Here is a 15,583-nt window from a genome sequence, read left to right as displayed (position 1 = left end):
TTTTCTGATGGCAGAAATTAGTTTCACTGGGTTCATCGGGACGGGATGCTTCAAGATTTAAGTGCAAGTGTCTTCTTTCCACCTTGCTCACAACACAGAACGTTAGGTGTGTATCCAATGCTAAGGATATCTATGGCTTTAAAATAAATCTTAGGGGGATTGGAAGATTTTTTAAATGTTTTCTCTGTGTTAGTATGATGTGATGTTTGTTGAAATGGACTTTTGCTATTTTATTGCTTGTATTAGAATTTATTTAATGTAGCAAGGAGACATTTAAAGGCATTGCTTTTAATTTTGATTGCTTTTTTATAACATTTTGTATTGCCATCTATTGTATCTTTTATTGTGTGAAACTTTATTTTATAGGAACAAGGAGATACTGCTTCAGTATAGCTTTATGCAACTTGAGATATGTCTAATGTTGAGGGACTTTTTGTTGGCGTCTATAATTTGAATTTTTCCTTTGGATTTGTTATGCTAAATATGAAATAATAATTTTATTATATTATGTGTCTTGTGAGAAACGCAAAGAGAAAATTATAGATATTTAAGCATTGAGTACTGTTTTGTTATTTCTATCTTTACATTGATGGGAAACATGCAATTTTTGGAACAGATTTTTTTAAAGATGGTTCAAAGAAGAGAGAGGGTCTTTAAAATGGAATTGAGCATTGCTGTTGCTACTTTGAGGCAGACTGCTGTGTTTTTTCGGGTGGTCTTGCTTGTAGTTGATCAAATTGCTGTTAGCATGTAAAATAAGTTTCTTTGTGTTGCTGATATCCTAGTTTTTCCAAAGAGCTCCTACAATCTTTATGAAGCTTTTAAGTTAAATAATAGCTTTTCCAGGAGCCCTTTGAAAGAGTGATTGTACTTGTATGTTAATGAAAGTTTTCGTTATATTTAAAGGTCATTTTGCTTGTCTCTGTAAATGAAACTTACTGCAATAGATTACTTATTATTGCAACATAAACCCTATATTCAAACATAACTTTCTCAACAAAAATCTGCACAGAGGCTCTTGCATGAACTTTTGTCTGTTAAGTTTTGCAGAGTTGAAGGTTGTAAGAACATTACATTTATGAGGGGATTCATTCGCTTTTCCAAAATACCTTCTAATATCTATTTTAATTGTTCTGGAAGGTTTGTTGGTTCTTAAGATGTTTAAGTCTCGCTGATTCCAAGTCAGTGCACTTGCTGGCAGATTTTGAATGTGCATAGCAACTCTGTTCCTGCAATTTTAAAATGTGGAACTGTGACAGACTCTTACCATTTTATAATCAGCTTCAGTGCAGTGTTTCACTTTTGACTTGTTTTGTTTCTTTGTTACTCAGATAAGTGATTTGGTAATTTATCTGAGTTTATTTTAAAACTCTGCACTGAATATTCTTACCTGTGATAATTAACTTAACCTATAAATCGGATCTGAAGATTTAGTCTTATATAAAATAAACCTAGAAAGTGATTGATGTATTTGAAAGAACATGGGCTTTTACTTGGAAAAGAATTTATAAGCTTAAATAAGTTCAGGGATTAATCCTTGGAGTGTTTTATTGAATAACCAGGTGGGCTCCTTTTACAAACCATGAATAAGACTATATTTTAGAATAATTTAATTCTATGATGATATAAGCATTAACAGTAACTTGATTTTTAAAAAATCTAATAGTAAGAAGAAAGATGAATTTTTCTTTTTATTATTTGTTAATGGGCTACATATTTATTTTTATTTTTAGCAATTTTACATAATTATGATATTTGCATTCGCATTTTAACTTATTCTACATCTTGATCAACATTAGCTGAGATCTCAAAGTTACATTAGTTTATTCGTTGCAAGCTAGATCTGTTCATTTATGTCCTTCTGGGCATTCAGAAATTAAAACATTGCCAAGCTGTCAGACTGTGAACCATTTACCTATTTCTTTTCGTAATGTTTTATCTCCAAGAAAGATACCATAGAATTTAAGGCATCTTGACCCTTAAAAAAAAAAAAAAAAGATCATTAGCAATTAACCAAGTTTCTCCCCTGAGTAAGAATCCCATTGGAAAGTTAAACAGGTCTAAAAATTTATTCTACAGGAAAGTCAAGTTAGTTCTGATGTGTCATAGGAATTTTTAGAAAAATAATCAGAGTCCCTAAATACTTGGGAGACAATACATTCTCTCAGGTTTAATTTGTTTTTTCCTTATAAGACTTTTTATAAAGTAGACCCAAAGTGTACCATTAATTAGTCATAAGGAAATTATTATAGATTATGAAATGTGTTGTATGTCCAAGGAAAAATTCGGGGTAGATAAGGCAGGATTTGTTTGAGGCTGAGATTGGAACCAGTCTTTTCGGTTCACTAAAGTATTCTATAAAAAATATACTTCCATTCCCCCCCACTCCCCACCACTGCAATTTCTGAACAGGGATCAAAAATATGTTTTTGAAGAATGTAACTTTATATTAGTATCACTTTTGAAGTACAATTTCAAGTTGTTTTTTTTTTTTTTTTAACATATATGCCACACTTTAATCACATCTCATTCTGAAGAAAACTGAAAAGGTAATGTCTTCAGTGGCCACATTAGCAGTTAAAAAATGGAGAATGTGCTTATTTAAAATTTTGCCAAAGCCACTTACTTATGTTGTCATTTTCCATGTACAATTCTTTATTGATTCTTTGACTTTTGAATTAGATTGCCATTGACAGAAAGGCAATTCCAATTATTTGATCCATGAAATAATGAGTTCAAGTGTACATTCTAATAACATCTTGGTAACATGCTTTTTTAGTGGTGCTTTAAGGAAAGGTATCCTAGTAATTCATCATTAAAATGGAACCTTTTATGTGTGGAGGACAGAAATAGAAGGATGTCAAAGTGAGTTAAAAGAGGCTCACATTTTTAGAAGTTACTCATTAAAGCTTACCTGCTAACACAACTTAGAGAGAAATGATACATTTCATACGTAGCTAATATAAATATATAGCAACTTTTGAGTGTTGTTTTTGATGTTGGTCTAGATGTCCGTGAGGTTTCCTTTCGTCAGTAGTTTTAAGGATAAATGTCAACGATGATTCGCTCCTATCAGGGCAGGATGTTTTTCAGTTATGATATAAGTTAAATTTCATGCTGCCATGACACTTGAGTCAAAGTTGTATCTCCAAAAATAACTTTTCTACACTAAAGGTTATCATTATCTCATGCCCTCGTGCAGATAAGCTTTTTCCTTTTGTTTTCTGTGACCTTCCATTAATAATCAGGTTTGCTGAAAAGCAGAGATGTCATCCTATCTCCTTAACTTTAGTGGTTGATACTAAATTTATATTCAAAATCATTTATCATGAATTTCCATAAATGATGTGTGTTGTTACTCAATATGCATAATGTCACCCACGATATATAGCTATTACAATGCATTCATTTTTATTTTTCAAAAATTAGACTTTCTTTTTGAAATCGAACATAAATTGGATATGTACTCATGGATTTTTTTTTTTTCTCCATGTGATGCAGTTAGGAGAAAAGGCTTAAAAACTTCATATTTTGTGTGATTTAAAAAAAAAAAAAGAGGAATTGAGAATTAGACATTAAATTACAGAAGTCCATACTATTTCTTAGTGTTGAGCAAGAGTCATTGTGAGAGGGTAAGAGGGAGCTACTGCCCATCTTTTTCTTGTACCACGAAATACTCTAAACTGTGAAACAAAGACTTCTTGTTTGGACCTGATTAAGGGATAGCAGTTAGAATAAACATATTCTATTTCTCAGTATTTATTGGCAATGTATAAATTCATTTCATCTAGAGTCTATTTGCAAAATAGAAATATTTGTTAAAAATAAAATTTGGATTTCGTATAGCCTAGATACAGTTTTTCCAGAAGGTCTTAATATATGTTTATGAAATTACTAAGCTAATTCAGTTACAGAAAATGTTTAATTTCATAGAAAAACCTTATTCCCTTTGACTGGTGTGCAACACTGTAATTAAAATAATAATAATAACAATAATAATAGAAGTCAGCTCTCAGTACCTTACAGAAAATGTTTTGCTAATAGCAACAGCTCTGAGCTACGTTTAAGTTTTCAAACCTCTATATAAGTTAAAGTTAGGAAATTGAAGTTGATTTGAGGCTAAAAACAACTAAAAGTTACTGTTTTCTTTCTCTTTGAGCATACAAAAAGCATGACTTTATCAACATTAAAGATTTTTCTGCCATGGAGGAATAGCCCCCTTTTTTGGCTGTTTAAATATATTTATACTTCTGCATTAATTAATGCTTATACATTGGTACAATCATTTTAATGTTAAAAGCGGATGTGGTATAGAAAACCTGGCTTAGAGGTTTCATGATTATTTTGTTCCATGGCCTGAAGCTTCATTGTAGGGTTAAACAAAATACGACTGTGTGAAGGTTGATTTTCTTGTTATTTTATTTAAAAGAAAATTTAAATTTCTTCAGAGAAATTTGTTTCTTACCCTGTGAGAGGGAAATGCTATGAAGTTAAGCAATAGACTATTATAATCTTAAAAAGAGCATTTGAAGAAATAGGCAAGGGAAAAAGCATTTATTTAATGCTTTGTCATTTTTCCTCTTCCTCCTTCTTTCCTTCCATCTTTCCTTCATCCATCCATCCATCCATCTGTCTTTCCCTCTTCTTAGTTTTATAAATTCAAGTTTCTGTGACAAGTTACCCTATAGAGCAGGATGGATTAAATATATGTAAAAGTATATATGGATTTCATTTTGTCATTTATTTAAACATATACCTTAATGGATCTGAGCTGTATTTGAGATAGAGCAGTAAAATTGGTGTGTTTATATTGCAAGTTCAAGTTGACTTGCTTTAACTCTCTGGAAGGGTGTGACATGAAAAGATTGCGGTTGAGCCACATGGCTCATGCTGGACTGTGTTTTTGTGAATGGAGGCAGAACTCCAGTTCTGCCTGCTTGTCTGGAGGAATTGCCGAGGAGATCAGCTGTCTCATTCACGGGCAGAAAGAATGACTCATACATCTTCCGCCTTGTTTGGCTCCAGGTCATTGTTACAGTGGATAGAACTGGTTTTAATTAAATATTAACCCCTTTTCAACTTGACATTTGTTTCATTTGTAATTTTTCCACTTTTTCCCTAGCTTTAAAAGAAAACCCGACAGGCGCCTAGTTTGTAAGAATAAGACAGTTTTTCCTTGTCTGCAGCCAAACTTGGAAAATATTTCAACATTCACCTTTTCTTAAGTAATGATTACTGCTTTATTTGAACATTAAAAGTAAGCACAAAAGAGAGACAAACTGTTTAAAAATTGTCTGCTCTCCACCTCCCCCTCCCACCGCCCCGCCTAGGCAATGTTAGTTGAGAAAGTATATATTAAAATCCAAAATAATTAATGATTCTGGTACATCAAGATTGTGATTAATATTTTCATGATTTTCTTTCTCGTAATACGTATTGCAATGTAATAAAAAAGAGAAAGGGAGAGGGGGGAAAGAAAAAACAACTTTCAGTGATAATCTAGGTAAAGCAAATAGCTGAGAGTGCACACACTACGCTTTTAAAGCCGAAGTCCTGAGACTTGATGGCAGCTTGTCTATTAATGTGCAATGAACTGACAGAAGCGCTCCAGCTATTACCAATAAAATCCACATGCTTCATCTTCTTGAAAGCCTTTTATTGGTCTTTTGGTATATACTTTCTCTTCCCTTTTCTTACTCTTCCCCTTCCTCTTTAATTACAGAGTATGGGAAAACATTTTCATTCCCCAAAGGTGATTATTCCAAGCATAGTTTATAATAGATAGTAGCAAAATAACTATATATTTATATATATATTTAGGTTGGCCTCCACTGTTAATTTTCCTCTTTGGAGTGGGTATGGCTTGCCACAAATTTTCAGGCAGCTGTAGTTTGCTACTTCATAGAATTTTCGTGAATGGAGGCAAAAAAGGAAATGTATGATATGAGTGTGGCAATACTTTGTCATATTTTCCTTGCCCAGATCCAACTTGTGTTTTTCGTTAACTGCTTTCCTTTGACTCTAACTTGAAATTAGAGATAGACTGAAGCCTTTGTCTGTTTAAGTGGCATGCCGCTTCATTTGGTCTATTCGGTTTCTTAAGATTAGCTTCTGTGAAAATGTGAGTCATATGTTTTTTGTTAAAATTCTGTAATATGTTCAGGCATAAGTGTGAAGTATTTATTCAGTATGTTAAGGAGTTAGACCAGAAATAGCAATTCTTATTCTTTTTACAAAATTGTTAGAATGTAGCTATTTTCTGTCTTTGTGAGGTATAACTTCTGATTTCTTCTGTTCCCAAAGTTTTGCCTCTGCCCGCTCCACTCTCAACAACCTCCCCGCCACCCGCACCCCACACACATGCCAACATAAACTACTTACCCATCAGTTATTTTTATACCTTTCTTGCAGTGATATATCTCATGGAGTTGCAAATTTGTCTTATGATAGTAAGAAAACAAAAAGTCTGGCCTTTAGGACATTCATACCAGCATATTCTGTTACAAATATATTTGTTACTCACTTGCTATTTTTAACTATTCCTGTAAAGGGGTATTACATTTTTATTAGATTCTTGTAAATGTTGGCTTTTTAAAAGCATAGTAATTGCTGTGGTTGATAACTTTGCATCTAAATAGTTACCTCTGTTTGGCTGTTAATTTAGAGCAAAAACCAAAACGTGTAGATATGATAGAAAAAATGTATAGGATTTGATTCTGTCTGCCCACTGTCATTTATTAAATAAATATTTAAAACATTTTTGTACTTTTTTTTGGTGAAAACACTTACTTTAAAGGACATTTCTCTACATAATTTGTGAGTCTTTGAGAAAAATGAGGCTTACTGCAATGTCAAAAAATGATTATAACTAAGAGAATACTAATGTACAAATTTTAGCTGTGATTTTTTTTCCATTTCCAATCTAATTCATTAGAAGTGAAAATATTAAACTTGCATTATAGTAATTTGAGTAGTACTTCGTGTGTGAAAGGAAAAAAATGGTGGGTGGTGGAGGTTTGGAAAGAAGAAAATATGTAACATTTTTTAGTACCTGGTATTGTGACTGGCATTGTGTTTAAACTATTTCATTTAGTCTTCATGAAAAATATGTATTATCACTGTTAAACTGATGAGTAAAATGGAGTTCAAAGAGGTTAAATAATGTTGCACAGTTTACACAGCAGAGCATAGAAAAATGATTTGAAAGTTGCTTGATTTGGTTAACCTTGGTATCAGATGTAAGTGGAACCTGAAGAAAATACACCTTTTCCTCCAGTACAGACTGGTGAAATAGGCATCAGTTCTAATTTGAAAAAAAATTTAATTTGTCTCATTTCCTTTAGTGGCAGGGGATGTAATTTATCTGTAATAAACTTAAGTATTGGTGAATAGAAGAAAGTTGTTAGAAAATAGTTTAATGTCCTGCTGCATATATTTTGGCAGTTTGCAAGATTATCATTTATTCTGCTCTTGAAATATAACAAATTTTGTTCAACAAATATGTTTTTTTAAATCCTATTAAATAAGTTGACACACCAGACGTATGAATTGTGTGTATGTTGTGTTCCTTTCTTATACAGAATTGTTTAAATATCTAATTTGTTTATATGGATTTTTTTCTTAACTCTATTGCCAACCCAAAACTATTTCAACAAAGACTGATTATTTTCATAAGAGTTCCTCGTACAGAATAGGTACTGAAAAAAAAAATTACACCTGTTTTAATATGACTTGATTAGATAAGTTTCAGGATTAGGTAATATTAGTGAAATAATACTAGCTAATCAGATTATACCTAAAGTTAATTAGGATGATAACTCATTATATTTTTGCAAATTAAAAGTGACCCCACTTTTATGTAGTTTGTATGTGTGTAATTGTGCATATTTTTGTGTGTATATGGAAACTCATTTTTGTAATATTATGTCAATTCGTAATAGGTTATTTTGATGCCTGAATTAACTGTGATAAAAATATTCTACAAGTAAAAAATATACTTGTGTTTGATGCTGAATACATTAAGCTCTTGCTATTCATTGTTTTATAGCATAGTTAAAAGACAGGGAAGTCATTTGACATTAAGACTGATGAAATAGTGGTATTCTTTTTGTTAGTGTTGAATGGTCACCTGGAAAATATTGTGAATAAAAATATGAGGTTTGTTTTTATTAATCATTATTTTTGTGATTGTGACCGTAATCATTGAGATATAATATTTTATTCCATATGACCAAAATCAATGACTGTCTTTCATGTAAAAAACTTCATCATGTATTTTGGCCAAATTTAGGGCAAATGTTAATTATGGTAGTCTTGCAGTAGGCCAAACACATCAAAAACGGCCAAACACATCAAAAACAGACATTTCTAAAAGGTAGAGGGGTTTGTGTAATAACTACACATCGTTTGAAAGAATTCTGTGATAAATTTAAATGGGCTGCTTAAACATCAGCAGTAGACGAATTGAAATACTTCTTACTCCATTCTTGCGAAAAAAACACTGCAGCTAATAGAATTCCTGTGGCTGCTTTTATTTTCATGTTTCTTTTATTTCCATGTGGCAAGTAAAATGCAGAGCAACTACAACTGCCACCATTTTATTTCTGATATATGTGTTTTCTGGTTGACATTGATGATTGCTTCTATTTTCCTTCTTGAATTTTGCTGTCAATACCATTTGAAATAGGAGCTCACTGGCGAATAATCGTAGGTTTGGTCTCAACCTAAAAAAGTCTCCCATGAGAGATTTTACTTAACATTCTTTATGCTTTGGCAGTTTCTCGCTTAACTTTTTTTTTCTTTTCCTTCAGCTCAGGTACCTGACAATGATGAGCAGTTTGTGCCAGACTACCAGGCTGAAAGTTGTAAGTATAGTGTGACTCATCTCTTGAATTTTTCTTTGTTTCCCCCTTTTATTCTTTCTCCGTGGTTGGTCTCCTCTTCCAGTGTCTGTTCCTGGTGCAGTGTCGCTGCCTTTTCAGCTTAGAGTCATGAGGTAACTGTATTTGTCAGGCTGTGACAGCAGTTGAATTCCTCTGTGATCTGAACAGAGCTTAGGAAAACTGGCTGGACTAAAAGATGATCCTGTTCCCTATTTGGTTGCTATCCTTGGAGGAGGAACAGGGTGCGATCCATGAATGCTCAGGTGTTTACTGTCAGCTCTTCGGTGGGTCCACCAGGAAAAGTCTGAATGCCGATGGGAGACTGCCGGTAGTTAAAATCCTGACGAGATTTGTTGTATGACGTAAAAATCTTGGAACAAGCATTCTTTGGCTTATTGTATTATTTTACATTAATGAGCATTCACTTACTCAGATTTCATTTGTCTCTTCATTATCTGCTTCCTGGACACAATGACACAAATTAAAGTTGCCATTGGCTTCCCTCAGAATCCCCTTCAGTGTTTCGTTCCCTGAGCCTCACTCCAGTACCTTTCAGATAATGCAAGACAAGTGATTCAGGGGCTCTACCCTCTAATTGCCCAGCGACCATTTTGCCTGTATAAACACACTTGCCTCGAGTTTACTTCTGATATTTATGGTTTGCCTATTAGCAAACTGCAGCTATTGGCCTGAGATATGAATAGTAAAGTAAAGGGTATAAATGCCATCCTGATTTTAAAACTGACCTAACACATTTTGTTCTCTTATTTATTTTTTATTTTTAAAATTTTTAAAATGAACATGGTGTACCATGCCTTAGTTTTATTTTACTTTTAATTTTTTTTATCATTTTTTGCTGTGCTGTGCCTCATGTGGGATTTTAGCTCCCTGACCAGGGATTGAACCCGTATCCTTTGCATTGGAAACACAAGTCTTAACCGCTGGACTGCCACAAAAGTGTCATTTTTGTTCTTTTAGCACCATTTAAAGCTCTAACTTGTTTCATTTTTCCAGACCATTGACAGTTTCACAGGAGGCTGTAGCAAGAGCAACAACAGATGCTTAATACCTTACAACTTATCAAACTCATATTTTCACACCTAATATCATAAATCTAATATAAATACCTATGTTTCTTTGAGTACCAGATGTTTGTGTGCAATGTTTTCAACTTTTATGTTTGGAATCTTCTATTTCCCAGGTGTCAAGGGGTGTAAGAGGTTTCTTCCAGATTCTCTCCCATTTTACATAGTTTAGTTCAGCATCATTAAAGTTCTTTTTCATTTGTGGTAAGATATATGCATTCCAGAAAATTTATCTTTTGAACCATTTTTAAGTGTGCAGTGTGGGGCTTCCCTGGTGGCTCAGATGGTAAAGAATTTTGCCTGCATTGTGGATGTGGGTTCAGTCCCTGGGTCAGGAAGATCCCCTGGAGAAGGGCATGGCAACGCATTCTAGTATTCTTGCCTGGAGAATCCCATGGACAGAGGAGCCTGGTGGCTGCAGTCCGTGGGGTTGCAAAGAAGTGAACACAGCTGAGCGACTAACACTTCGTGGCAGTCACACTGTTGTGCAGACATGAACACTATTCATCTGAACTTTCTCATGGTCTCTACTGAAACTCTCTGCTGTACTTACTAAAAAATAACCCCCTACTTACACTGCTACCAGCCCCTGATAACTGCCATTCTATCAGTTTAATTTTTAATCTGAGAAAATAATGTTCTGTGCTGTTTGGTGCCTGAATGTAGTTATTAGACATAGGATTTCCAGAAACCTATTCAGCTAAGATACAGACCTTCATTAGAGACTCTCAGACATTCCCAGAAAGACGATGGCTGAGGATAACAGCTTGGCAAGGCTTCCCCTTCTTTGGTAAAGTGTAGGAAGAGAATAGTCACATTTTTGCATGTCCTTTCCTGTTCGGAACTACCGTTCTTTCTAAACATTCTACCTGTCATCTGAGTGGGAGAGTTAGTCTCATGGAGTCACTTTACATCTGAAAAAATTGGTAATTTTAAAACTCTGCTCCCTGGTGGCTCAAACTGTAAAGAATCTGCCTGTAATACAGAAGACCAGGGTTCAGTCCCTGGGTCAGGAAGATCCCCTGGAGAAGTAAATGGCAACCCACTCCAGTATTCTTGCCTGGAGAATTCCATGGACAGAGGAGTCTGGTGGGCTCCAGTCCATGGGGGTCACAAAGAGTCAGATAGAACTGAGCGAGTACCCTTTCACCTCTCACAAATGCCTAAAGATAACTGTTTACACCTTATTTGCCCTCTCTTAATTTTTCATATTCTTGGTTAATTCATCTTCTTGAACTCAGTTCTCTTGGTTCACAGCATATGATTATTTTTCTTTCTCTTTTTGCTCCTCTGATTACTCCTCACATCACTTATCTACCTTCTCTCTCTTGCCCAGGGTTTTGTCTGCAAACCTTTCCTCTTCTTTTTCTTATGCCGTGCCTGCACAGTTCCATAGACCAACAGTCTGTATCTGTACCGTTCAGTATAGTAACCACCAACCACATTCGTTACTGAGCACTTGAAATGTGGCTAATGGGTCTGAAGAAACTAATATTTAATTTATTTAATTTTTGTGATTTTAAATTTATGTGAACACATGGCTATCAGCTACTGTAATGGTCAGCACGGTTCTGTTGAAATAGGTCTCCTACACTGCTTATTGTAGTGTTGATCTCCAGTCTGCTCCTGTCTATTGAATATCTGCCTCGATCCACCACTGGGGTCCTTGTGCAAATTAGAACAACGCAGCGCCTCTGGACTCATCCCCTTCACCCTCAGCTGAGCATCAGCATAGAACACCATTCGTGCAACACTCCCTGTTTTCATTGTGAGGCTTCACTGCAAGTTCACATTCACTAAGGCCACTGGTGAAATCTTTCATTTTTTTCTGCCCAGCATCTCTCTTCAACTTGTGTTGCTTAAGTTGATGACATCACCAATACAAGCTGAAAACCTTTAATTTATCTTCAATCCCTCCCAGTTCTTTATCATCACTCCCTTTGGTTACCAAGTTGTTGATTCTACCTCTCAGGAGTATCTTAATTTCATGGTCTCATTTCCATTTCTCTTTTACTACCTTAATTCACACCCATATTCTGCCTCCTCTGAACTTGTGAATCAGCCTTTCTATGGGGGTTCTTGCCTTCAGATTTCCTTCCATTCTGCTCTCTGCAATGATACTGATGCACAGCCATCTGACTTTGTTTATTTTCTTTGAACTTCCTTCAGCACAAAATCCTAATTTAGCTGTACAGAACATTGTTCTGTGACCTGGGCCTTGGCTACCTTTTCACTTTTAACTGTTGCTTTCCTACTACCCTGTCCCTCCCCATTCTCCAAACTTGAAGCTTTCTAATTTTCGTTTTCCCCAAAGAGTGAGCTCTTTTATGCCTCTTTACCTTTGCACATGTTCATTTTGCTTTAAAATTTTTAAGATCTTTCTTTGCAATCTGGGGCATCTCCAGCTTCAACTGAGACTTCATCACACTGAGATCTTTCTTGACCTTTCTTTGCATCCTTAGCCTACAGAGTTAAGACTCATGACATCTTGTATGTTTCATTTATTATTGTATCTTAGATACATGTCAGTAAGACTGTGAACTTCTTGAGGATTAGGAGCGTGTCATATTCAGTATGCCTGGCCTGTTTTAGAAGCACAGTAAGTAAAATTGTCATCATAACCACTATCAGCGTCTTAGTGCTTATTTTCATTCAAGTATTTTCAAAGCCCCAATTCCCTCTCAAGGTATAAACATATGAGCATGCCTTAAAGAATATATATAGCTTTCTTCTGGAAAACATGCTGAAACCATGAATGTTTAGCCAGGTATTTTCAGAATGCTGAAATTTTCCTTCAATTAGTGAATATTTACAGTTTAACAAATATGGCTCTGGGACTTCTGAATAAAGAATGTCATTATAAAAGGAAACCTATAAACACGAGTAAAAATAAATCTGAGAGAGTCTACTAAAAAAGAAAGTAGAAGTGCAATTTATTCAAGTTTCATTGAAATAAAGGACTATTGTTCTGATTATGGTGACCAGCTAATTTCAGTCTTTGCTGAGGATGGAACAAGAGGGATATAATTTTAAAAGAGGAATAGGGCATATGGATTAGATTCTAAAGATTTCTGGGTGGAGAAGTTTATCAAATATTGGAACTGAAAGGCTGTATTGTCTCCTAAATGCCCTTTATAAATGTTTGATACTTGTCTGTCTGGAGAAGATTAGTGGGGCAGAGGGACCCTATCTCTAGGAGCAGAAAGAAGCTACATCCTCTCTGTGTGGCCCGTCTATTATTTCTGCGGGGCTATTTTTTTCCATTGTGAATAATCAGATTTCCTTACATACCTCAATCAAATAAAATGCTTCTGTTTTTGCTTTTATTGCTTTAGCTGTTTGGTAAATGTAGGCTAGATGAATGAATGGCAAATTTCTGCCCAACTTTGTATTATAGCACATATGTTTGACTGTAACACATATAAACATATGTAGAAGTGTAGTGACCAGAGCATTCAAAAAATCTGAAAAATGAAATTAAACTGTAACACTTGGGTGTTTTTCTAAAAATTTTCCTGAGGGTTCCTTATTTTTGTTTACAAAGTATTTCGCTCAGAAACCTGGAATTTTAATGATGTCATGCTATAATCTGGTAACCTTTCAAGGATGCTGACTTTTGAAGCATATATAGACATTAAAAACAAGTGAAAACAAACAAAAAACCGCCTACAAGCCCATCCTAGGAAATGAATGGAGGCTAAGAAAAACAATTACGTGGCTTGAACAAATTGTTTCTTAGAAATGAGTCCAGAATTCAGACATTGCTGACAAAAACAGAATAACTATAGGATATACGTTCGTCCAGATGAAGTAGAATTACACTGTTTAGAAAAGAGAATTGAAAGACTATTTAGACTATAAATCAACCTTATGTTTCCAAAGTAGATACAAATTTGTGTGCACCTTGAATTTTTGTAAATCATGTGTTTTAAATGCAATACATTGATAACCTTATATTTTAAATAAAATATTTTTATATAGCTAATCCTTTAAAATCTACCAGCCCTCATTTTCTTCCTTTACAAAGTTATGTTATTATTTTTCTATCTTGTTTCCATTTGATGACATTAGTTCTTTTTGTGCTTCCTCTACAGTGATTCACACAATAGATGATCTTCACATTTACATTTTATGTTCTTCCAGAACATTCCCACGGGTATAGCCAGGATCAGGCACAATTCCCAGTAGGATTGATCCCTGTAACTATACTTCTTTCTTTCATACCCAAGAAAAAACACTAGAATGCAAGTCAATTAGAAGGATGTCATTAAAGGAATAATATTGCCCAGATTCTTCTCCGGTTTATTTATGAAAGTAAATATAAAAAGTTTGCAATTTTCTTTGACTGAAATTTGTAACACAATAATACTCGTGACCCATTCAGAAAATAAAGACAAACCAGTATGTGGGGACTTAACTATTTAAAGTCATTATTATATGGGTGATACTTTGTTGATGTAAATTAAATTCATAGCTACACTTCATTTTCTTAGAATTTTTTTTTTTAAGAATAGCACTTTGGATCCCTTTTACAGTGAAGTGGAGATAAAAATACCTTAACAGATTCTTGTACAAATCTGCTTCTGAAGAAAGCTGAAGTTAGACAGGTCTATGCAGACCCTAACTGAATAATTCCTTTTATATTAACATGTATTTCCTAGATTAGAAAGTTCCATTTACAGTTTGTGTTTCTTAATTTTCTTTTCTACTAAGCTACCTTCCTGCATTCTGTTCCTTTCTACATAGACAGTGAGTACTTTATAAAGTTTACATTTTTGTGACTACTTTTGAAACCTTTCTTACCCAATTCATTTTGGGGATGTAACTTGATAGGAAGGTTTTGTCTTTCATTTCTCTTTTACCAGAGGTGCATACACATTCAGGCTTCCCTGGTGGCTCAGTGGCAAGAACCTGCCTGCCATTGTAGGAGACAAGGGTTTTATCCCTGGGTTGGGAAGATCCCCCAGAGGAGGAAATGGCAGCCCACTCCAGTATTCTTGCCTGGAGAATCCCATGGACAGAGGAGAGGAGTTTGGCAGGCTACAGTCCATGGGGTCCCAGAGAGTTGAACATGACTGAGCCACTGAACAAGAACACACATTCACAGAGGAATTCCATTTCTGGGATTGGAGTATATGATTTTGCAACTGTGTCTTGTCTTTTTTTAAAACATTTTCTGAGGAGAATTTGAGTATGTTGCTGTTATCAGACTCAAACTATCCATTTTGAAGGCTAAAGTGTCTCCTGCTTTTTCATCTGAGATCATCTGTGTGCCTACGATCTCGGCCACCGCCAGCCCTTGAAGGTTGTTTGCTTTGTGTGTGCTTTTTGTTGTGGTTTTGGCTGTTCTTGGTCTGTTTGTTTCTTTGTTTTCTGTTTTCTGCTTTTTTTTTTTACAGTTTAAATATTTTATCAAAGCAATATATTGATAGAAGAGAAGAAAAAGAGCAAGTCAGATCATTCCCCATTTTCCCAGTCCTCTTCTGTAGAGGCAACCATTTCTTTTTTCCTTTGTAGTTAGCTCACATACTAAGTAATGTAATTGTATTGCAACTTATTGATTTATCAACGTTATATTTTTTTCTTTTGCCCTGTTCAGATAGATAATTATTTTGG

General features: G+C 34.6%; 1 protein-coding gene across 1 annotated transcript in view; it reads left to right on the top strand.

The window, feature by feature from the left end:
• ETV1 (ETS variant transcription factor 1) overlaps positions 1-15,583 on the top strand; it is a 97,480-nt gene that overhangs the window by 3,484 nt on the left and 78,413 nt on the right. The window contains exon 6 of the mRNA XM_055420513.2: positions 8,811-8,864. Coding sequence (XP_055276488.1) covers positions 8,811-8,864 — 54 coding nt within the window. The remainder of the gene's footprint in view (positions 1-8,810; positions 8,865-15,583) is intronic.

Source organism: Moschus berezovskii, chromosome 3, assembly GCF_049115385.1.
Source record: "Moschus berezovskii isolate FMDL1 chromosome 3, NW_MosBer_1.0, whole genome shotgun sequence".
Lineage (NCBI taxonomy): Eukaryota > Metazoa > Chordata > Mammalia > Artiodactyla > Moschidae > Moschus > Moschus berezovskii.
Note: the sequence above shows the minus strand (reverse complement) of the source record. Positions and strands in the feature narration are given on the sequence as shown.